This window comes from Rhipicephalus microplus, chromosome 1 (assembly GCF_043290135.1).
Source record: "Rhipicephalus microplus isolate Deutch F79 chromosome 1, USDA_Rmic, whole genome shotgun sequence".
Lineage (NCBI taxonomy): Eukaryota > Metazoa > Arthropoda > Arachnida > Ixodida > Ixodidae > Rhipicephalus > Rhipicephalus microplus.
This window is the reverse complement of record NC_134700.1, coordinates 158,781,718-158,806,159: the sequence shown is the minus strand read 5'-3', so window position 1 is coordinate 158,806,159 and position 24,442 is coordinate 158,781,718. Positions and strand designations below refer to the sequence as shown.

General features: G+C 45.3%; 1 protein-coding gene across 1 annotated transcript in view; it reads left to right on the top strand.

Annotated features, from left to right (window-relative positions):
- The window catches only part of LOC142761642 (serine/threonine-protein kinase PAK 2-like), a 35,428-nt gene continuing 10,986 nt past the window's right edge, over positions 1-24,442 (top strand). The window contains exons 1-10 of the mRNA XM_075887548.1: positions 1-231; positions 6,400-6,514; positions 12,072-12,190; positions 13,637-13,903; positions 17,092-17,165; positions 18,988-19,077; positions 19,834-19,926; positions 20,419-20,652; positions 21,855-22,224; positions 23,112-23,446. Coding sequence (XP_075743663.1) covers positions 6,456-6,514; positions 12,072-12,190; positions 13,637-13,903; positions 17,092-17,165; positions 18,988-19,077; positions 19,834-19,926; positions 20,419-20,652; positions 21,855-22,224; positions 23,112-23,446 — 1,641 coding nt within the window. The 5' untranslated portion in view covers positions 1-231; positions 6,400-6,455. The remainder of the gene's footprint in view (positions 232-6,399; positions 6,515-12,071; positions 12,191-13,636; positions 13,904-17,091; positions 17,166-18,987; positions 19,078-19,833; positions 19,927-20,418; positions 20,653-21,854; positions 22,225-23,111; positions 23,447-24,442) is intronic.

The window sequence follows — 24,442 nt, the reverse complement described above, 5'->3', positions numbered from 1 at the left end:
TGACTCATAGTATGGGTGGAGGTGGGTCTATCTTGTGACGTCACAGTCTCTAGCCAGCGTCCAGTAGTTCGCGCATTTTTTTCCTCCCCCCCTTTCGGGTTGTGCGTGCGTGTGTGTGTGTGTGCGTGTGGCGATCGGTCGCGGTGGTGGTGGTAGTGAAAAATGTTGTGGGAGACGGCGACGAATGGGCCTGGATCTTAAAAAAAAAGGCGTGGACAAGTTAGCATGAAGGTGAGTTTCCTGGACACATTGTTCAAACAGCGTCTCTCGTAGCGGAGATCACGGAAAGACGGTCGGCTCCGCCACTGCTTCGCAAGGCGGGTGCTTCCGTCTCACAACACCCGCATAGTAAAACCGTGCGGACAGAGTAGTACTTCCGACGTCCGATTCGCTGGGTGGGTTTGCGCATCCGACGTCTTATCGAATGTATCGAATCAGGGTTTATTGTGGCTTTAAACGCGACGCGAGCAGCTTCGCTACTACGATGCCTACGATCCATGTGCGGCCTCTGTCTGTGGCGGTTGATTGACGGGTGACGCTAGGCGGATCGCGATCCCCCACGTAGATCCCGAAACTCCCAGCGCGAGTGGATTCTGCGCGTGCTTGAATATTTAGCGCAGCTCTCTTCTGAAAAGCAGCGCGAGAGAGCTAGCGCGTGCGGCAGAGGAGAAACCGTATCGCGCTTGTGTGTGTGTCCGTGTCGTCGTATCCCCGGGGTTCCGTTATTCCAGCGGGCAGCGATGTCTGGGACAGGCGTTGTCGTATCATGTAACCTTTATCGAGTGATTCGCCCGGCTCGAATGACTCCCGCCTGTGCGAGTGAGTGGTCGACTTTCGGTCAGGTGTGCTTCTCCTTCACTCTGTTGTGGCGTCGATTTTTCTCAAAGCGAGCGCCGCCGCCGTTGCCGCTGGCTTTCTGCACGGGTTCCGTACGCATGTAAGTCTGCGACTGATGCCCCAACTGCGAAGCCTGCAAAAGCGAAAGGCCCTGTCCAGTAGCGACACGCTGTTCTGGCGGATCGTATGAAATGCCCATTTTTCTTTGTGCTTTTGTTGACTGATCAAGTGTACGTTGCTTGTCAACAGGCGTGCCACTCAATCTGCGTTGCCGATCCGAATCGGCTTCCTTCGCAGTTTCACAAAAGTTCAGCGAAACAAAAGTATTTGGTCTTTACGACCAGGGTTAAGTGGCTTTCGTGGTTCGTGGGACCGCATATCCTACGATAGTTATAGCGCGAGACCAAAACGACGACACAGAGACAAGAAGGACACGAAAGACACGAGCGCTAACTTGGATTAGCGCTCGTGTCCTTCTTGTCTCTGTGTCGTCGTTTTGGTCTCGCGCTATAACTATCGTCATGCCATACCAACTAGCCCAAGCTGCCACACTTCTAAGTCGCATATCTTAGCTGACTCGCAGCTATAATCTAATCGGTCGAAAGTTTGCGCACAGCTGTGCGCCTATCTGCTGACACCGGCTAAGCTTTCGGACCAAGCAATATACAGTCTTGAACAGCCGCTACGGACATTCTTAGGTGAGCCACAGAAGATTACTATTTGCATATTACGAGCTGTTTACATCATCTTAATCCGCTGTACGGGTTTCAACTGCTAACGCACGTTTTGAGTAGCTATGTTGTTCGTCATGTACTGTGTAAAGTGGGAAATGCAGATGGTTTTCTTGCAAGCAAAAGGCTGTAACAGTTTCTTGTAATTTGTTATTGTATTTAATGCTTTTACTCAAGATCAGCAATTAGGGCAAGTGTGGTGAGTAGGAGCCTGTTTATAAACATTTTTGTTGCGAGTAACAATTAATGTCAGTAAGGCCCGCACAGCTCTTATGTTCACAGCAGTGAGTGTTCTTTAGCTTGAACTTGGCTGCATATTCCATTTCCCAAAGATAGCTCAACCTGTGTGCTTAATTGTGCTATAAATACCGCCTACCTAATAAGTTGAGGGGTAACTAACCTTTGGCAGCTGTACATTGCGAAAGGTGTAAATTATGAATCTTATTTGCGATGACTTGATGAGGGCATATTGCATGAAAATATGAACATCCTTATAGCCTAACTCACTATAATTTAGTGACACTGTTATTATTTAAGCTTAATGTCTTTACTACGTTGCAAGATCTTGATGAATAATGCAGCCTGCATCAAAGCGTAGCTGCCTGGGGCTACATTACTTTGCTTGACCTATGATCCCGTATGTCGAACAATTGAAGTAAGTGCTTGCTAGCATTTACTCAGCAAGCCACTCGGTGCACACTAAAAGCGGTTTCCCCGAAAGGGATCATATCAAAATACGACCCGTGGTGTTACAAAGCTGCATGTATTAGCTTTTTTGTGAAGCAAAAAAAAAAGCACATGCAAAAAAAATCGAATGTGAAAACGCTGCAAAAATGAAAGAGTTCCTTCTTGTTCTGTTAATTGTCCTGTCATTATTGACATTACTTCTTTCTTTTATGAATTCATGGTTTGTAAATGCAGTAAATGAATAGCTGCTGCATTTTCCAAGTTGAGTTTGGCAAAGTGTAGCAAGCTTTGCACTTTTCTAGAACACAGACACGAGGAATGATAGCGTGGCAAAGTGCAAGCGTGCTGCCACACCTTAGTTGACTGTCTAGCAGATTGGGGTTGATAACACGATGAATTGTCTTCAAGGGTGCTGATACGGTGCGGCAGGTGTGTCCAAGCGATATTCTTTTTGCTCTGTGCTAATTGTGCAAACAGCTACTGACGATGTCATTATCAGTCAGGATTCATGAGTTCTGAAACATGGGTGATGAAAAATTAACGGAATGACGCAAAATTGATCCTTACATTATTTTTTATTAATGTGTTTAAACTCAATAAGGAACTGCTTATTTGCCCCTAATGCTCCATATATATATATATATATATATATGTGTGTGTGTGTGTGTGTGTGTGTGTGTGTGTGTGTGTGTGTGTGCGTGTGCGTGTGCGTGTGCGTGTGCGTGTGTGTGTGTGTGTGTGTGTGTGTGTGTGTGTGTGTGTGTGTGTGTGTGTGTGTGTGTGTGTGTGTGTGTGTGTGTGTGTGGTATATATGAAGGAGTGGAAGTTTAAGGAGAAGTTTTTATATTTTTAGACACTATAATCGTAAGAACAAACGGACAATTGCACCAAGGTATAGAGATTGTTATTAGTGCTAATTCTAGTGTAAATGTAAAGAAAGAAAAGTGAATGAAAGGCTAACTCGCCGCTGGCCAGGACCAAACCTGTGGCGTTAGAATAATGTGTCCGATGCTCTACCGACTGAGCTAAAGCGGTGGTCATCCTCCCGTCCACTTTGGGGGGTATATATGTGCATTTTACAAGTGGCAGTATTGGTCAGCACTGTCAGCAGCCGGGACGGTGAGTGTTCTGCCTGCTTGCATCAAGTGGCATGCGATTTTACGAGGTGGCAGCTGACCGATGATTCCTCGCATACTTCCCGAGAGCATCAAGTCTGGCAGAATGAGACACTCGCTATTTATAAAGAAGCAGAAATTCAAGGGCACATTTTTATTTGTTAGGCACAATATCAAGAACTAATAGACCCTTACTGAATGAACGAGGGTCTTGTTCTAGTAGATTTGACGTGTTCTTCTACCTCCCTTACCAAATTTGCTCTCTGCAGCTTATTATTGTCAACCACTAGCCCAGCAGCAAATTCTCTTGTTATATTGATCAGCTTAAGGACAGAAACTTGTTAACGTTGAGAGTATTAAGATGTGACCATTGGTTTATGTTAGTGGCCATAAAGGCTGTTTGTTATTTGAATAAATATTCGAATATACATTACATTCAGTCTCAACGGTTACTGCTTTTACACTACCATAACTGTTGCTTCAAGGTTACGGTGTCTGTGTGTTCAGCATAGTTTATTTGAGGTGTTCCTGTGATGTTTATCATTTGAATTGCAATATTCAACACTCTGTTTTGTTACTCAGGTGCCATCCCATGGTAACATTAGCTCTTTAAATTTCCTCCTGGATTCAAGGTATCATCTCTTTATTGCACCCATAGCTGTGCTTTTTGAGACACTGTACTCTGTTTTATACATCAGGTGCAATAACGTGGAAGCTATGTAAGATGTTCGGCCAGCAAAACGTTGTAACTTTTTGCGTCTCGTGGTCGCTCGCTTGACATCTGATTAGCGCCGGTGTGCCCTCACATTTCTTTGTCTTCCCCCTTGGCACGAATGGCGAACAGAGGAACGTGAGGAGAACACGAAAAAATGCTATGTGGTGTCAAGGTGTCATGAGATAGGAAGTCTAGGTGGCTGTCACGTACCCAGAGCAGAGAGCCTGTATGTGACGTCGCATGGAAAATAAGCTATCCAGCTACATAACAATAGATGCTTAACGTCATTATTCTTCGTAAGGTACGAAACATCTCCTACTTCTCGTTGTTATAACAAGAAGAAAATTTTGTTATTGTGGTAAGAACATTGAACTATTTTTCGTTGTGAATGCATCAACTGCAAGAAGTCTCACTAGCCTCCAAATGTTGCAGATGATGCATGAAACAGAGTATAGTTTACAAGCAAGCAAGCAGACCATTGGCATTTTCATGATGCACCAGATCAGCACAAAAATTAAAGCAAAATCATTGAAATAGGTGTAATCATTTGAAAACAAGTTGTTCTGTTAAGACCCAAACTGATTCAGTTTGATTGCTGGCATTCAAAGGAGGCCACGGATGACTAAAAGAGATAATTGAGACGTGGTTCATAGCATGTCACCATAACATATACAACTCACAGCGTGGTATTTGCCAATAAACACGTCTGTATAATAGTCTCAAAAGATTTTTTTTGGCTTTCCCAAAAACAATCCTTTAGCCAAGTGCATAACAGAAGATGCTGAAATATGAGAAAGCTAAAGCAAGTTCCATTCACTCATCCATCATTTGTGTCATCATGTGGTATTAGTGGGGTAAAATGGACATCATCCCAGCTTTTCTATAAAATATATGGACTTTTGGCACAGACTAGCACAGAAAAGGATAATGCCAACTATTTTCACTTTGGTCATACTTGTTACTCTGGTCATTGTTGTCAGAACAGTCCCTGTAGGTAACCTTGAATGATGTGGCTGTCTTTGTACACACTGGCTGGAAATCTTTTAAATTCATGTATTTCAGTACAATGTCGACATGCCTTGTGACTTTGTCCTCTTTCTTGGCGAGTTCACTCACTCAATGGGCAGAAAAGGAAAAAAAAAGAATTATTAGATCTTGCAGATGCTTTCTAGGAGTGTAGCTTTTGCATGGGAATTGCTCAGTTCTTGATGGTGAGGCTTGAGTCCAAAGTTCATAGGCCATCTGCGTGTTTGCCACACAGGAATAAAAGAGAGAAACACTGCCAAGATGATTAGATGATGGTCCCATTCCGTTTTAAGTCAAATGTCAGTAAAAAGCAGCAAACAAGTGTGAGGACTGTGTAGCCTTCTATTGCCAGGCTGACTGTAGGTCCTTTAAATAGTCCTCACCAGGTTTGGGCATATCATATTAACAAGCGTCAGGCTTGGCTCACTCAGTGGTGATGATGTCTACGTGTTTTGAAGTTCCTGTGTGGCATAAAAAAGTTGCAATTTAAAACAATGTGGCGTGCTCTTCTTATTGTGAGAATTGTGGCGTGCTCTTCTTATTGTGCACTTGGAGAGAGAGAAAGTAAAACATAATGTGCTCATACTGATGTCCGTTGTACTTGTTGAAATGCGCTTGGTCATGAAGTGCCAGTGGCCGTGGCACACAACTTCGGTCCTTCATCTTGTGAGCGGTTTGCAGTGTTGCCACAGAAGTTCAACATAAAGTAAAATCGAAAAAAAAAGAAAAGGAACTCCTGATGTCAACTAAAAAGAGTGCCCTTCACCTTCAGCATTTGGAAGGGTGCAGTGCTTGTAAATGCAACTCAAAACAAGGGGGGGGGGGTGATTGTTCTTGCAGAGAAGCTCACCTTGTTGAGGCACAAGAATGGACAATGCAGCTTCTTCTAACGTGTTCAATAATGAACCGATATGAATATATATTGTGGTGAAATGGGGGGGGCAGCTCCCCAGATTATATTTCAAATCTTCCAGTTGTTCTCTCCTACCAAAGGTCTGGTGGGTTCTTTATAATAAGGACACTGAGTAAAGTAAGTGGTGAATGCAGAGAGTAGTTCGTATGTTCTTGACAATGTCTGTGCTTGAGCGTCCGTCCTTGAATTTTCTCAGCGGTGGTAGCTCCTTCAAGTTCTAAAATTCTGTCTCTTGCAGGCCTTCGTCAAACCTGTGCTCACATTTATGATGTATTGCTGAGGATAAAGCTTTTGTGCTCGATCGAGTTGAACGGTTGCACATCATTAGGGGGTAGCAATCCACTAGTACTAATGTGCACTTCACATTCCCCACAGAAACGGCTGGTGGTCTGACCCTGCCTTCCTCTCAGGGTCAGTAGCAGTGGTGGAAGATGGCTGACAACATGGATGACAAACCACCGGCGCCTCCTGTTCGGCTCACCAGTGCCAGGTGAGGCCACATGCGTCATCTTTTAAGCAGGATGTTGTTTGCAGGACTGCATAGCGTCCTTGAATATTGTTATAAGCCACTCACCAGAGTAGGACAGGTTGTCTCTTATTTAAGCCATATTGGCTGTTGTTGCCTCAATCACTTTGATTGCTTAAATATTGTAAATACACCTGTCCAATATGACTACAATATGACAGAGTTACGCTAACAGAAGCATCATTGTATTTTGTTTGCAGCTATCATTCAAAGAAACTCTATGCACTTTGTTTGCATGTACTGCTGTGCTGCCAGGTGACTGTACTGGCTAGACTTAATTGCTTTCTTGAGTTATAATTGGCACAGAGTTTTTACTCAAATTGTGAAATGCAGCTCTGGTGCTGTGGTTTTAAAGCTGCTGCTCTATTGAATAATTCTGTTCAATGTAGGTGCCTGTCACACCGGATATTCCTGTTCAGTTAATATTGATGCTTCACATATTTTTCTGAACTTTGTGGGGGTGCTGACACCCCCCCTGTAAAGTTGTCTGCGCCGCGTGGCGCACGTGTCTCGCCCCAAGGCTTCATTTCGGTGGTGACCACCGCCGGGCGATAGATGGCGTTGTGTTCGCTTTGAGTACCATTGTTGGTAGAGTGGTAGCGCCGGTGGTGGCCCCTGGCGGAAGGCAGGCCTTGGTGGTGGGCGAGCGTTGAGCGAGTCTCTTCTGCGCGTGGCGGCTGCCGCGAACGGTTGTCTGTTGCGTGGGCCTCCGGTGTTCGGCACCGCGGGCTTCGCGCCGGGGTCCCACGTGGAAAGTCAGGCGTTGGCGACGCCGCCTTGGGTATGTGCTAGTGTGTTGGGTGTGTTAGTGTGTGTTTATCATGTTATTCTGTGCTTAGTGTGGCTGCGTTATGTTGTTTGTATGGTAGCGTGTTAATTAAAATTGATGTAACATTCGGCGGACGATATCGTCGTCAAAATTAGTTAATAAATGTATGAATGTTGTGTGCTTTGTACCGACCGTGTCCACTGTGTCCGTTCACTTCGAGAGCGTGGCGTGGCGATGCGCGCGTTCGCCTCGCCGAGACACCACACTGGCTGCCCAACGTGGAGCTCTTGGAGTATCGGACGACAGTTTTTGCGGTTCGGTGCAGGGATTTTGTTAGAGCCGGAGTAGAGTAGGCCTAGGGGGGACTTCTTTGCTAGCGTCGGTGGTGTGCTTTGTTGAGAAGCGAGGAGATTGGTTTTGTAACGTGTTTCAATTTGTCGGCAGGTTGACTTTCTATTTTTTTTGCTCGCAAGTGTTATTTTTTGTTGTTAGTTTTCAAAAACGTTGTTGAATTAGGACGAGAGCCATGCGGTCCGCATCCTGGGGTGAGCAAGGCCTAGAGCACGTGGTTTGTAGGCCAGGCCCGAAGCGAGTGAGTACGGAAGCCTCGTGGGTGGTCCGATTTTCTGTGAATAGCTTCTTCTATCTCTTTTGGCTCAGGGAGCCGGGCGTCGTTGCTGACTTGTATTGCGGCTCGACGCCGAGGCGTCGTGACACCGCCCGGGGCGGTGGACGCCGGTCGCTCGGTAAGCTGCTGTGTGCGGCGAGCGATAGGGCCACCTCACAGAGTGGACGTCTCCTCGCGGCTGCCTCTTCTGCGCCTAGGCTAGGTGCTGGGTGGATGCCGGTTGTTGCCGAGCGACTCATTAGGCCTAAGGCTCTACGCAGCCGCCTGTCGCACGTGGCACAACTAGGTGGATCGTGGCGTTGAGGTGTTGCGCTCCGCTTCCCTCACTTTTTTTTTCTTGTGAGCACGAGTTAGGAAAAGTGATTCTTGTTTTTTTATTTTGATGGGCGTCTCGGCCGCCACCGATGTATTAGCTAGCAGTACTGACCACCGTACCACGTGGCCGAAAAGCCTGAACTCCCTCACCTGGGCCGCGCTCCTTTGTTTCTTTCGAGTTTTGTTTTTTGTCGATGTATTCAGCCGGAGGGATGTCATCCACGGCCGGCTGTCCTGCACATCGTCAGCGTCGTTGGCCAGGAATGCGGTCGTGAGGTCGGGCGATGGAGATGCCTGGGACCTGCGCAACTGCCTGCAGTCCGGCGCCCTCGCGAGTGCTGGTCGCAACTGGAAGACGTGTCGGCGCTGGCGACGGATCGTCGCGCCGACGGCAACGTTGCTGTTGCGGGGCCGGTACTGAGGTGAAGTCTAGCCGGACAGTGCAGCAGTGTCGTCCAGCGGCGGTGTCGTGGTGCAAGGACATTATAGTCGTGCGATATCATTTTTTTTGTTAAAGCTTGTGTAGCTAATTTTTGATTTCGAGATATGGTTTGATTTAAGGTTGGGGGAATGTGAGGGTGCTGACACCCCCCCTGTAAAGTTGTCTGCGCCGCGTGGCGCACGTGTCTCGCCCCAAGGCTTCATTTCGGTGGTGACCACCGCCGGGCGATAGATGGCGTGTTCGCTTTGAGTACCATTGTTGGTAGAGTGGTAGCGCCGGTGGTGGCCCCTGGCGGAAGGCAGGCCTTGGTGGTGGGCGAGCGTTGAGCGAGTCTCTTCTGCGCGTGGCGGCTGCCGCGAACGGTTGTCTGTTGCGTGGGCCTCCGGTGTTCGGCACCGCGGGCTTCGCGCCGGGGTCCCACGTGGAAAGTCAGGCGTTGGCGACGCCGCCTTGGGTATGTGCTAGTGTGTTGGGTGCGTTAGTGTGTGTTTATCATGTTATTCTGTGCTTAGTGTGGCTGCGTTATGTTGTTTGTATGGTAGCGTGTTAATTAAAATTGATGTAACATTCGGCGGACGATATCGTCGTCAAAATTAGTTAATAAATGTATGAATGTTGTGTGCTTTGTACCGACCGTGTCCACTGTGTCCGTTCACTCCGAGAGCGTGGCGTGGCGATGCGCGCGTTCGCCTCGCCGAGACCCCACAACTTTCAAGCAACCACTTTTTATGTGAATTAAGGCACCCTCATTTGTCTGTGTGGAAATATGTCTCTGGACAAAAGTGTTGTTTTTCTAAAGCAATGTTTAATTAAAAATGGTTCAAAGTGATTTAATTACAAAGCAAAGCTGCAGTGTTGCGTGAAGCCAAAAGTATGTAGTTTAGTTAACGAATGCATGAATTACTCACCATTCCTGTGCCGGCTGAACCAGTATAGTTGCAGCTTCCATAGAGACTGGTGCCGCATTTTTCGTCTGGCAATTTTCGTCATGCCTGTTTGTATATTTTGAAACATAGTCGTTCACAGCATGATGAAATTCACTTTCCTTTATATCTTATGCTATATCTTATGCTGTTACACACACACACACACACACACACACATACATATTGCTACGAGCGAAATAACACAGACAGCCAGGAGTCGATGTCTTGCCCGGAACCAGACCAGGAAGCAACATTCTCTTCTTCCTCCACTTCCAAGCAAGTTCACGCCACAGTGGATGGCTCATACCCATTTACCTGTGACATGCTGGTGATGAGCGTTGAAAAAAGATTGGAAAGAAAAGACGCTACTGCAGAATCTAACGACTGCATCGTAAGGCAAAATGAATGGGCTGCTCTCACAGAAGTACTCAATAAAGAAAGGAGCTAGGACACAAGACACATCAAAAAGAAAGAAAAGTGACAAAAAAAAATAAGTACTTAGTCATTGCTTCAAAAGTCACTCCGTGTTCAGTTGACAGCACAAGATATATGGCTTGAGCCTTGAAACATGCACCACAGCACTTTGTGAAAGCCAACGGGAATGTCTTGAGGTTCCCTCTGGGAGAACTTCGTATGTTACGTTGCTGAGTCGGTGTAGAACTTAGTACAGACTGAGTCGGTGTAGAACTTAGTACAGACCGAAGTAGTGCCGCAGCTTGCGAGCTTCATCCCATACGTTGATGCTGGCAATTCGATCAAAGTGGTCAAGCCAGTCATCAACATCTTCATAAATGTCTCCATGAAATGAGCGTGGTGTTTGCGGCGCTTGAAAAACGTGCGGGAGAAAAGAATAGGCGTTGCTGGTTTGACTAGCCTGGTTGTTAGTCGAGGTTGCCATCTCATCTTGAGATAAAGGACCAAAGTTGGGGGATAGTCCTCGCAGGCGGCGGCTGCTTCTTGCCGTGGGAGCTGTAGCTGTCTCTAAGTAGCTCGGTGTGTCGGCTGAAAATCGGGAGCCGAGGTCCACCAGTGCCACGAGTGATGTCTTGCCTGAAACCAGACCAGGAAGCAAGGTTCTCTTCTTCCACTTCCAAGCGAGTTTACGCCACAGTGGATGGCTCATACGCATTTACCTGTTACAATACGTCCACACATACACACACACGCACACATACATACATACATACATACATACATACATACATACATACATACATACACCCATATGTGACCTGTTCAACTAGGCTTCTTTCTTTTTATCATAACTAAGTTATCATGTACTTGTGTTTGATGTACACTTTAAGCAAAGGATGTGAAAGTTCAAAGTATAAAGCTTGGCTTCTGGCCCATGGGTGAGGAGGCACTTTTGTTATTTGTCCTGGTGAGCAGTTTGTGAAGCTTATTAGCTGAATATGAGTATGTGGGGAATCCCCTGCTTTACATGTACTCCCAACTTGTAGCAAAATCTGCAATGTCAGTGCCACTGTTTTATAGTCACAAAAGTTATTTGTAGTTCTTTGTAAAGCTTTCAACATAACTGTGTTTGGTACTTTTTGGCTATTAGCAAGTTAACTACTTGCCTAATGGGTATCGCAGGCTGATGGATATCACAACATAAAAATTACCTCAACCTTATGATTGCTTGGTGGACATGTAGTTCAGTTCGTAGTAACTACCCATTCCTGAAGCATGTCTAAGTTCAGTTTCCTGGTGTATAAATCCCACGAGATGCATTTAAAGATCGCCCACTGGCATAAAAGTGCCTCGTTCCGTATAGCTTCATAGATTTATTGTGTAAGTTGTCTACAGTTTACCGTATATGCATTCTACATTTCATAGTTTGGTTGTTACAGCTTCCTTCTGCAGTGAACATTTTGTCACATAGTCTCAAACATGTTAGGTTCTTTGATCTACTGCTCCAACAACAGTGATGATTCAGAGGACTAAATATGCCGAATAACCCAGTGCTTCCAGTGAGTGTGAACTAGCTTGCGTGCTGTGACATTTCTTTGCATGTATGTGTCCCAGTGAAAAGCCTTGTTTCTAAATCACCGTTGTGTATGTATGACTCGCGTCGCCTGTCTTCTCAAGGCGGCCTTGTCTGGCTGCGAGCATACACACTGGCAAGTCATTCCCTCAAGGGGGCAGGTGTGTTACGGATAAGTAGACATGCTATTTTTTGTTCGAGCTTGAGAATTCTCCACACATTGCTTGTAATTTCTTGTATTCACTTTCATTAGAAGGTTGTCCATCACATTCTTCTCTAGCAAGTCAGTGTTGTGAGGTAACTCTATATTTGGTTAGCAGACCGAGGGCGATTCTATCCCTTGAGCACTTCCTTGCTTGACAGTCGCGCTGCACATTTGACGTCACTGAAATGTTTGACTTCATTTTCACTGACAAGCTGCAAATGGATCACGTGTGTGTTTTTCCCATTGCAGCACGGTGCGAGGTGCTAGCGTGACACCTGTTCGGGACTCCTCCTCGGTGCCTGTAGACATGAGGCCACTACCCAAGGAGCCCGAACTTGAGAAGAAGGGCAAGCTGAAGCCTTCCAAGGGTGCGTTACCCGACTCGCCTATCCTCAGGCTGACTGCACGTACAACACACGCCTAGATGAGAATGACCAATGTTCACGGATAAAGTGGTTTATGCAAGCCTGTATAATTGTCATGACACCTGTTTAATTAAAACTTGAATTTTAGTATTCTATGATGCCTTGCATTTCGGCCTTGTAATGTGTCGGTTTTCATTCAGTCTAGCCGTTGCTAACCAAGTTTCAGCTGTTGTTGCATTTAATTGAGTTATTGGAGGTTTTCTTTGTAAGTGTAATGCCTTAAAACCTGCATAGCTTCAGAGGTACAGCATTCTATACTCATTTTAAGTCTTGCAGAAGCGTTGAGAAGTTGTGAAGCAGCAGCTGTGGTAATTCGCAGTTTTGTTTTTTCCAACTTGGTGCTTTGCTTTCAGAACTTTTTCTATGAAGGCATCGCATGGTGCTTTTGCTTTCAGAACTTTTTCTATGAAGGCATCGCATGCTCACGTGTCTCCTTTTGCATAGAATCTTAGAGGCTTTGTGGCTGCTTAGAACTTGTCAGTCTTGATGGAGGAATGTCTGTGATGTATATTGTTTTACCGATGTCAGCACGTAACTGCGAACGAAAGCCTAATGTAACCTTGGTTTGAAAAGAGATTTGAGGAACGTAACAGTGGCCACTAGCCTTTGGGATGCTGTCTGGCTGCGGTGAACAAAATAGTTGCAGTGTTTCTCTTTTATCAGTACTTGGAGCGAAAGTCGATTCGTTTCAGTTTTAATATAAGCGTGCTTTGAAAGTATATGACGAGTAATCTCTTATGTGAGTGAGGTAGGTAAAGGTGAAGTTTCATTCACATGCCTATATGAAGGGAGACTTGAAACTGCTGAATGGTGTTGGTGCAAAGCTGACAAGGCGAACACAAAGGACTAAATGGCTTAGATAAAGCGAGGCATGCAGAAGGGAAATAGACCACACGAGCTGTTTTTGCCGACTGAATGTTGCACACTGAAGAAAAAGAAGGCGAATCCAAATCTTATCTGTGCATGCTTGGGAGCGGCAGAGCCATGTGTCGGTCTGGGACTTGCGTGGGTCTAAAAAAACGATGAATGCTTAAAGCGGGCCATTTCATTAATATTCTTAGAAATTGAGGGAGGGATTACTTACGCACAATTTTTCAACAAGCCACAATAGTGAGACATGCTTATTTATTTTTATGTCTCTGTCTGCATATTGACCAAATTTTGCTATGCATGTGACATTGTGACTGTGCAATGAACAATGAAAGGTGGTGATCCTCCAGTCAACTACCTTCTACACTCTGGTTGATCGCCACCAACTAGCTCGACTTTCAGTTTGAAGGGACATAACGCAACGTGAGCGAAGCCAAAGCATTACCAGGAACTAATGACTGAAACAGGCAGTTTTTGTCAAACTACGTGTCCGCCTTTTTTTGTTTTCTCATTTTTCAGGCACCAAAAAAGAGCGCAAGGAACTGGAGAAGCCGATCATCTCTCCACCAACCAACTTTGAGCACACAGTGCACGTGGGGTTTGACGCCGTGACAGGCGAGTTCACAGGCATGCCGGACTCGTGGGCACGGCTGCTGCAGAACTCCAACATCACCAAACTGGAGCAGAAGAAGAATCCACAGGCCGTGCTGGACGTGCTCAACTGGTACGATGCCTCCACCAAGGACAAGGGGGCCTCCAAGTACATGACCATGAACCGGACACTCGGTGAGTTGGGCAAGGTCACTCTGGTGTTCTTAATGCTTCACACTTTTTGCCGGCCTCTCCAGTGATATCTTGTGAGTGCATTTGTGGTGCGTGAAATTAAGCCTGTATAAGAGAGGAATGCACTTGAGAGGACACCTGCATTGGGGGGGGGGGGGGGGCAAAGAAGTTAAACTTTAGCAACAGACAGTCTGTATGTAAGAGCTGTGGGCATGTGGGCGAGCCCTTGCATGTAAAAAGGAAGAAATGCTGCAGCAGCTGATGGTCCCTATTCATGCGCTGTGTAATCTAGAAACCGTCTGCATGAATGCGTACATCAGTGATTCTCAGCCATGGATGTGTCCGGGACCCCTTGTGGACTGGTGGAAGTGGTGGGGGACCCCTTGCAGTAGATGGGAGAGAGGGGGGGGGATACGTAGGTGAACTAACACAACTGGAGCGTGAAACAGGTGCCCTTTATTGCTATCAAAAACATCAAATAAACATGCCACATCACTTCATTTTGGACAGTTCATCAATACGTGGCACAATCACACCTATAGAAAAATGCGGGTGAGGATTTCGCAGACCATAGAAATGGCTTCGCGGACCGCAAACCACTGGCGTAGATTATGTGCGAACCACTTGCATAGATTATGTGCTGATGACAGCGCTAAAACAACAAAGTGCCCCTGTAACGTCTGCAATGTTACCTAACACCTGATTCACGATAAACCGTATCCTCCGTGGTACTAATTACTATCTTGCATTCCTATTACTGTTTCGTAGGCAACTAGTATGCTAGGCTATCAGAGGAATTAAGTGAGAGTGAAGTGAAAAATGAAGACAGAAGTGGACACATGTCGACAAGATGAATGCTAGTTTGTCTTTCTTTATGGGGTTGTGAAAATTCGTCGGGCCTACTCGGCCCAAAAATGCTAATATAAATGAAGTTATTGACAATAATAGATGGCTTGCATTAGTAGGCACGACATTACACACATTCAGCACAGAAAGAAAAATTTGACTTGCATATACTACACTCAGAATTTATGCTCTATGCGCCCAATTTGTCATGCTGAACTTTCATGTTCCTCTCAGTCAGAGTGACTCATTCAGAGGGGAGTGTGTAAGCTAGCAGATAAAAATTAGGGCCATTTTGTACTGCCATCTGCGTGGTAGCAGGGATATGTTCCTTGTCTCCAAGTGCCATCAGGTCATTGAGAACCCTGCGACATTTTTGTGATTACAACTGCTGTTTCTTGGAATATTGTGCCTTGTCTTCTCACTGTATCTCTCTTTCTTTTTCTGACCTGTCCCTACCATCCCGTCACCTTTTGATTTCTTTACATTTCTAACTTTCTACCTGCTTAACTCTGGAACGCCCCAGCCGAGCTTGTAGAGCTGTGGCAGATCTCACGTACGTAACACTCCAGCATTGTCTTGTTTCCTACAGTCTCAGCCCTCGTGCATGCAACAGCATGTAGAATATGGCATTTATTTTGCTGCTTCTTCCTCGAGCACCTGTTCTTCAGGAAGTTTGCTCTCTTCTTTTTTTCGGGTGTCGCTTTTTTCATTCTTTTTTTATTGAGCATCTGAGTTGCTTCTAAATTATTGCAGGAAGACAGGTTTTTCAGTTTTGCATTATATTATTATTTTTTGCAAATCAGGCACCATTTTCTTAAGCTATTGGTGTGCTTACTAATTAGGTGGTACAAGGTGGTAGTGCATCAAAATAAGTATGCGGTTAAAAAGTTTTCCGATGCAGGTTATGATGTCTTATGGGGCTGAAACATAATAAGAGCATTATTTTCAGCTACAGTTAAGCCCGTTTAAGCTACCTTTCCTGATTGAAAAACCGTTAGGCATGCAACTCGTGTGGAAACCATTGGTGATGATGGTCGACTGGGTGCAAATGGCTCAACATTTCTCCAAAGCTTGTTCACTTTATTAAAGGTGAAAGAGCATATCTGCTGTAGTAATGAGAATATTTAGGTGTTGAGTTTTTGGTTTCTTCCTTTTATTCTGTGGGTCTACATAAAACATTTATACTTGAGCGTATCCTTTGCAATGGTATTTCTAGATAGCGCGTGCATCTCCAAGAGTTCGAAGTTTATTTGACGACAGAAGTGGCCTGTTTGTGGCCAAGCACAGGTGCTTTGTATGGCTGTGAAAGACCATACTTTGGGCACCATGCACAAACATGACTTTCAAGAGTTAAAAGAAGGCTATTATTCATTCACCTTAGTTAGTTTTCTTGAAACTCTATTTGGTCCGTAAAATATAACAAAATTGTATTCTGTTCGGAATAATAGATGCAATGTCTAATATCAAGGACTGGCAATCAGCCTGTCCTTCAGCTGTGTAGACGGAATGGCTTATGAGAATTGTCAGGTTATTGGTGCTTAGCATAGCATCATACTAAATGTGCAGCTTCATGCAGACAGCCTGATGGCCCAAACACTAACATTTAAAAGCATTCACCTTTGCCATTACAATCTCAGGCCACCTGTGCACTTTGACATAGTATTGATATGTCTGTAGCCTTGAACTTTGTCTGCATGTTGATGTCTGAAGACGCTTCTAACATGAATCTTGTATGTTGTACTCCAAGAAAAGCAGGTGCATTAGTGATCAGAAGCTTGATTGGGGACACTAGGTTTAAAAATTATATTAACATTGTGCAGTGAATTAAGGCTTCTTATAACCAGTAGACAGTGAAGAAATGAAAGCGGGAAAAACTTTATAAAAATTTAATGCTGCTTTTCTGGTGTAACGGGGCACTGCAATGCCCAGAATGTGTAGTAAACTATGCTGAAATTCAAAGAATGTTGACAGTTTATGTGCCAGTTTTTGGTTTTTTTTTTCATCTAGAGTTATTTTTCACCAGTTTTCTGGCACGTGAACTACAGACCTTTAGTGTTTGCCGTTACAATTCCCCTGATTTCGTTCATTCACAGGCCTCTTGCAAGACGTGTTTGTAGTGACTGGTTGTTCACTTGAGTGGGCACGACTGTAGCATGAAAATTTGCTTGAATTTTAGCTTACATGTCACATGGAAATGTAGGGCATAGGCGAACTGGTTCTGAGCATAATGTGTGCAAAGTACTCTTGCATCTTGAGGGTGTTGGAACAGCATGTGTGGACGATGGTGGCGGCTCCAGCTTATTAAGATCAATTTCATCTGACCAGTGCTTGCCTTCGACGTGCAGATCCCTCTCCCCGGCCGAGCTACTTGGGAGACAAGTATGCTGTCGCGACGACGGTGATCGGTTCATCCACCTTGGTGAGTCAATTGACATTTGTGGGAATTGAGGCTGGCCCGCTGCCTTTGCGCGGGCTTTCCCTCCTTTTCTGCCGTTCTCATGTCCCGTCATGTCTGCCCTCCTTTGCTCAGCAAGTCTGCCGTGGTGGGAGAGCGGAGTGACGTTTAACTCCCTCACCCGGAAGTGGATGTAGACGGTGGCGCCGCGCGCGGGGACCCCCGAAAGGTTTTCGCGCGCTGCGTCGGGAGCGGTGAGTACTCTCCGGGACAGCAAACGGTGAGCCACGCGATCTTTTCCGTCCGTCGTCTCCCGTCGCTCGGGGGCTCGTCGGACTTCGCTGACGGCGCCTCGCGCCCGAGGCGAACGCTCACCTTTTGTTGCCCCACTGCGTACTCACGGCTGAAGGGCGGTACGGTGTCCTAGCGCGTGGCCTCGCTACGCCGACCCGTCTCCCTTCAAGGCCAACGCGAGCGCCTTTGCCCTCGCTCGAGTAGCCGGGCCTTTGTTCCGGTGTCTCCGTGGATCACCTTTACCGCGGAGACGTGCTCGTGGCACCCTTGTGTAGTACTTTGTGCCCGTGGAGTGGATAAGCCTACTTGCTTTCCCGCCGCGCCTTTTTGCAACGGGCTGTACTGCGTTTGGTGTTGCCACAATAAAGTGTTGCGACTTGAGCAGTATCGTGTTCTCGCCACGGCGACGGTTAACGCGTGCCCTGCGGCTCGCTAAGACCGAACCCACGCTGGTGGCCGTACTCCTTCGGGATACGTGTACACCACACATTGGAGTTGCAGGTTTCCTGCTGTGCTCCGCAGCAGGCATTCACTGTGTGCACGAGGCAATTGCGGCAAAAGGAAACATACGACGGTGATGATTTCTGAACCTTGTCGTGGTAATTGAAGCTAGAGGTGAGGCCCAAAAAGCGTAAATGTTTGTGCAGCAAGGTTCAAGGCCCGCTCAGTTGGCACAAGATAGAAGTCGAAATGGAAGTTCCAGCTTCATTCACTTCTGTTGTTGCTCGTCCGTGGTGTATTCTTCATCTTGGCTCTTTCTTACTTGTATTTGCTATGCCTTAGTATAAGATGGCTGGTTCAGTGCCAACACGTGCAATTGCACACATGCGGGACTCACAAGTTGCTTGATTTAACGCAATCGTGTCTTCTTTCCTGGTGCTAACTAAGACAGCGTGCGTCTATGACATTTTCCCTAAACTTCTGTCTTGGTCCATCTTTATTGAAAAAGCTTTTATACGCTTGCTATGTAAATGCTGCCTCTGTTAGATGAAGCCATGTAGTTTATGAAATGTATGCTTGTGTTAAATCTGAAAGCAACCTTGCATGTGTTGTAGTGTCAGACTGTTGATGTTGTTTTAGTGGAGGTCTGTCTTGAGAGGTAACCTATCGTTTCGTACTGACGGAGAGCACTTCTAAAATCAGAACTCTGTTGAAACACATTATTGAGCACCTCGAAAGCTCTAAAGGATTTCTGTAGTTGGGCATGCATGATGTGCTGATATTTTATTGGCAGATAAATATTTTTGTGAAATCAGTTGCTTTTTTTTTTCACATGTGAACTCTTGTAGCCAGAATATTTCTGTAATACAAAGGCAAGTCTGTGTAGTCTCTGTTATCCACATTATAATATAACATGGATTGTACCATTGCTGGCGGTGTGTTGCTAGAGTTCTTAATATTTGCCCAATGGGCGTGCAGCTTCATTTTGCACAAGTAAACAAATATTGTCTTAGTGTGTTGGTTGCATGTCCAGAGAGGTTGTGCAGAGCGCAAAAAGGTTTCAGCCTTAATTTTTTTTTCTCCTGTGCCCTTATGCCTCTTTTGATTTCAGGAGGACAGCATATCTGAGCCAGAGAATGTGCCCAAGTTTCTGTCACCCCATGAGCCCCGGAGAAATATCTCTGAGAAAATCGTCTACAAGGTCAGCTTCTTTTTCTTGTGAACCTTAGTTTTTTATTTCGTCGTATAGTAATGCGAGAACTTGAAACAAGCATTCAAAGGCTAAGTTTCTCACAGCTTTTTGTAATATTCAGTCACCCTGCGTGTCATTTTGATGTCTGCTGTTTTCTCTTACAAAAATCCTGTAGTGTGGCATGAGAATTATGTAAACAAATGAATGCACGAATGAACAAAGGAGTGAGTGAGTAAATAGATGGGCGGCCATCAGCTTATGACATATTGCATTTCTTCAGCTGTCGCAAGGCTGCATTTTGTTCTAGTTGAGCCTGCATTTTTTTGTGATGTCATTGCACCATAGAAAAGTTGATGCCCGAAAGTGCTTTAAGTTTTCAATTGGGAGGAACTTGTATAACCTGCATCAATTTACTTGAAACATTTGAGAAACCTGCCTTGTGTATTTGCTCTGAAGACACACATTGTCTGTTCTGTAGTGGGAAAATGAAAGAGTGAACTGCCTCCTCTGAGTAATAACTTGCTAGTGCTGTTCATTGAGGCCATTTATCCAGCTGCCAGAGATGGTGTAGGCTTCCCAAGCATAAGTGCACAGCCCAAAATGAGTTAATGTCACACAAAGCGGCACAAGTGAGAACAAAATGTCACATTTTTAGTTATGCAACTTGATTGCATTGCAATTGCACATAGAGTTCTGTATTACATCGATAGCCCCTGCTTTAATAGCAACCCTTAGTGCTACATTGTAACCTCTGGCCTCTTGCAGTCCCAGCAGGAACCCTCATCTCCCGAGGAAGAAGATGACGAGCCAGGCCCGCCGCCTCCAATCGCCACACGGCCAGACAAGACCAAATCCATCGTAAGCCACTTAAAGCCTCTGTGCATATTTTGTGACTTTGCTCACCATTATCCTTGGTTTATGCTTTATTCTTTGCTGCCTCAATTGAAAATTTTTTTGTCTCTTATAGACATGTGATTGAAAAAATGAACGACCACACCATAAAATCATTCAGTGGATAGCCTTCAAGGTTTGCAGCCTGTACATGTTGGCAGCTCATCGGTATTTGCACAATACGCATTATTCAGCATAGAGCAGCGGTGTTATCACCCAACACCGAGACTAATATTGAAACCTTTGCAAACATATTGAAAAGCCATACAATCTTTCATGTGGGAGAGTTAGGATAAGTTTAGATAAATAAAGTAAAGTTCTGGTCATTGTGCACAAATGCTATACAGAACTTTTTCACTGAAAAGGCTTCATGCTGTATTGTCTACGGTAGTCCATACTCTGTTATTGCCACTGCATGGGTCGGTATAACGGGATTTCTGTTGAATTTCTAACTCGCAGTACACAAAGCCCATCGAGGAGGAGAACAAGAACGGGGCGGCATTTGGCTACGACGTACGCGACATTGCCAACAACAACAGCACGGCTGCTGCGCCAGGTGCAGTGACCCGACCGCGCAAGAAGAAGATGACCGACGAGGAGATCATGGAGAAGCTGCGCAGCATCGTGTCCGTCGGCGACCCCAACCGCAAATACACCAAGATGGAGAAAATCGGGCAGGGCGCCTCGGGCACGGCAAGTGTCTTCCCAATTGCTGCTCGTTCAGTTTGCCATGAGAGTTTTAGTGGGGTCTGCCATGGTAGCTTAACAACTGTGGCACCATGCCAAGCACGGGGGCATGGGCCAGATTCCCGGCCACGGTATGGCCTCATTCTAATGGGGTGAAATGCAAAAACACTCGTTCGCTTAGACATAGGTGCACGCTAGAGGACCTTGGTTGGTCAAAATTAATCCGAAGTTCACCAACACTGCGTGCTTCATAATGTTATTGCAGTTTTGGCTTGAATACGCCAGAGCCAAACTATTTGATTGATTGATTGTGGGGTTTAACGTCCCAAAACCACCATATGATTATGAGAGACGCCGTAGTGGAGGGCTCTGGAAGAGAGCCAAATTATTAAAAGCCGAGTTTGGTAGCACGAATCCATGATGTGTAACTTGAAAGTGAATTATGTCTGTTTTGGCATCACGTCGCCTAATCTCATTGCTTGCTTTAGTACCCACAATGCAATATAATCTGTATTTAGTGTACAATTTCAGTTAATTTTGTCAGAATGGTTGTATGCATTATCAGCAGTTGTAAAAATGCTTTCTTTGATGACCTGTCATTTTTAGACATACCACTGATGCACCGCATTGTACGTCTGCATGAAAGCGCTTTTTAACAAGGTCACCTTCGGATTTCAAAGTGACTTCGTCACAAAAAAAGTTGGCTCAAGTGTATGGAATGAAATTTGAAGCATTGAATTTGTCTTAGCAAATTAACTATCCCTGCATAAGCTTTAGGTAACATGGCTACATACGGTATGACTTAACCTGTTTCATTTCATCACCAGGTCACCTTACATTTCTTTTTTGCATCACTTTGTGGGGGTCATATTAAGAATGAACGCTGTTGTATTTGTGAAATAAAAAAGTTGTTTTTTTTTCATTAATGGGGTGCATGATCTTGCTCTTCTTCAATTCAAAGATACGTTCTGTCTACAATGCTATCCATAACAGATACCCCTATTGAGCTCAACCCGCTCATTTTCTGAGCACCTTTATTTTGGCTTCTTTTCAAGTAGTTAAAATTTCAAACCTTGATAGACTGCAATGTCATTGCATATGGTATTACCCATACTACTCTGTTGTAGAACGTGCGTCCTAAACATCATTTAGATGTCTGCACTTGTTACGGAGGTCTTACAGAGTCATGTACCCGCATTGCTCTGCAGGTGTTCACGGCAATCGAGACGTCGACTGGTGCGGAAGTGGCCATCAAGCAGATGAACCTGTCGCAGCAGCCAAAGAAGGAGCTCATCATCAACGAGATCCTGGTGATGCGCGAGAACAAGCACCCCAACGTTGTAAACTACCTAGACAGCTACCTAGTGGGCGACGGTGAACTCTGGGTCGTCATGGAGTACCTGGCGGGGGGATCGCTGACGGATGTCGTCACCGAGACATGCATGGACGAGGGCCAGATTGCCGCCGTTTGCCGCGAGGTGCTGCAAGCGCTCGACTTTTTGCACCGTAACCACGTCATCCACCGTGACATCAAGAGCGACAACATCCTGCTCGGCATGGACGGCAGCGTGAAACTGAGTGCGTTTTCACTTCTTTCATCAGAATCGACAGCAAGCAGTGCGGAGTTTAAGAAATATGCTAGCAACAGCAAACTGTACTCAATTTTCATATCTGCCCACGTGACTCTTCACAACGTTCCTTGTAGTCAAATTTTATCTTGTACATGTGAACCTCATTGTAAATGAGATGGGACGAAATGAAGTGATAGTCCTTACAATGTCGGTAAAGTTGCCTTTGAATTCATTTTAGGGAGCTGTGCATTTAGAGTATAATTTTAATAAAGCAGATTGCCTTACCATTGGTTGCAATGAACTTTTAACCGTGACAATGGACTTGTAGCTTGTTACTTGCTTCTGATTGTTTGTTTAAAATTAAGGCTGCATTTGTACTTTTACGTTTTTAATTGTTCTAAAATTTCTTCTATAGACTCCTGCTCTAAGACCAAATTTTTTCATTCTCGGAAAACAGATTTTACCTGCTCTAAAGGTAACGTTAATGTTTTAAATATAATTTTTCTACATTCCAAAAGCTGCTCCAACATGTCCGAGGCCGATAGCATCACTGCACTTCTATTAATTTTTCTTTGTAAAACTTGCACGCAGCATGCCCTACGAAAAAATTTAACTTTGGCTTTAAGGAGCAGATGTGCATGTTTATATGTAAAATATGCTGTAATGAGGCTCCGCATGTATGGGCCGCTCATCAATTGTGAATTTTTCAAGCCACAAGGATGGATTTCACCGATCTGAATCGGTTGTCTGCTACAGATGGATCTTAACTGAATTTATGAAGTCTGAGGGCTTTTGCGAAAAGTTAAAATTGTGCATTGCTTTTTTATGAATGGCTTTTTTTTGGGGGGGGCCTTCTTGATACGCTTTGTAAGACACCTTCTTCTATGCGCGCAGCGGACTTTGGGTTCTGCGCACAGATCTCGCCAGAGCAGAGCAAACGCACGACGATGGTGGGCACGCCGTACTGGATGGCTCCCGAAGTGGTGACGCGCAAACAGTATGGCCCCAAGGTGGACGTCTGGTCTCTGGGCGTCATGGCCATCGAGATGGTAGAAGGGGAGCCCCCCTATCTCAACGAAAACCCCCTGCGTGCCCTGTACCTTATCGCCACCAATGGCAAGCCCGAGATCAAGGAGCGCGAGAAGCTCAGCGCCGTCTTCCAGGACATGCTTGATCGCTGCCTCGAGGTTGATGTCGATCGACGATACTCAGCTGCTGAGCTGCTCAAGGTGCGTGTGCTGCCGCTTGTGCTGTGTTCTCTTTCTGCCAAAACCTCTGTGCTCTGTTCTTGAATTGTGCTCACTGACCAACTCAAAGATACACGACTGTGTTGTTCTGCAGAATCGACAGTCAGGTGTTGATGGTTGGGATACCAATACAGTGAACTCCTGTTTACTCTCCTTCAAACCAAATTCTTGGACATACAATGTGGCAATGCTAGGTTCATTTTTCCTAAACTTGTTCTAAAGAAATTGAGAAAAAAAAAGGTTGCCTAATATAAACTGCTTTATAGTTAGGACAAGCTTTTCAGTAACTACCGACACCACGTCTTTATTTTTCTAAGTTTTAGCTGCCAGATAGTAGCCATCCAGTTCTGGTTATGGTAGGAAATGTCGTCACGTTTGCTGTGACCATGACTAATTCCAGAGAGCTTGCATACCATAATCTTTCTAACAGTATGATTCTGGTGCTGCTAATAAAGATAAAGGCATCCTCGACGAGTACTTTGGCTGTCAATGTGGAGTGCTGCATCATGGCTATTAATTACTAAGCCACACACAGAGTTGTATGACAGCAGTACTGTATTTTCAGGGTTAATAAGTACTTGTTCTTGCACTGCTGTGTTTGGTATCAACGAGTACTGCCATAGTCAAAGTCAATAGTTGGAGTTATATGCCATATCCACCTAGACTAGTGTGGACGGAGCCCGAATACCGCTCAGCCCAGTTGGTTACAACCTTGCTATGTTCCCAGTCAGTCTGATCACTTGTAACATGGGCTGGTTAATTCAAAATCCCATAACTAATGATTGAATGTGGCTTTCAGCAGTAATGACTACATGTTTCAAAGGGTGTTAGAGTGGTGGCCTATTGCAGTGTCGTTAAACTATGTAGCACCAATGAAGCTTCATTTGGCTCTTGTTGGTGCGTATTCTAGAATTTCACACAGTGCTCATTTGTGTTGTGTCCTTTCTATGTGGTGCGTTTGGTGTGTTTAGGCTGTTA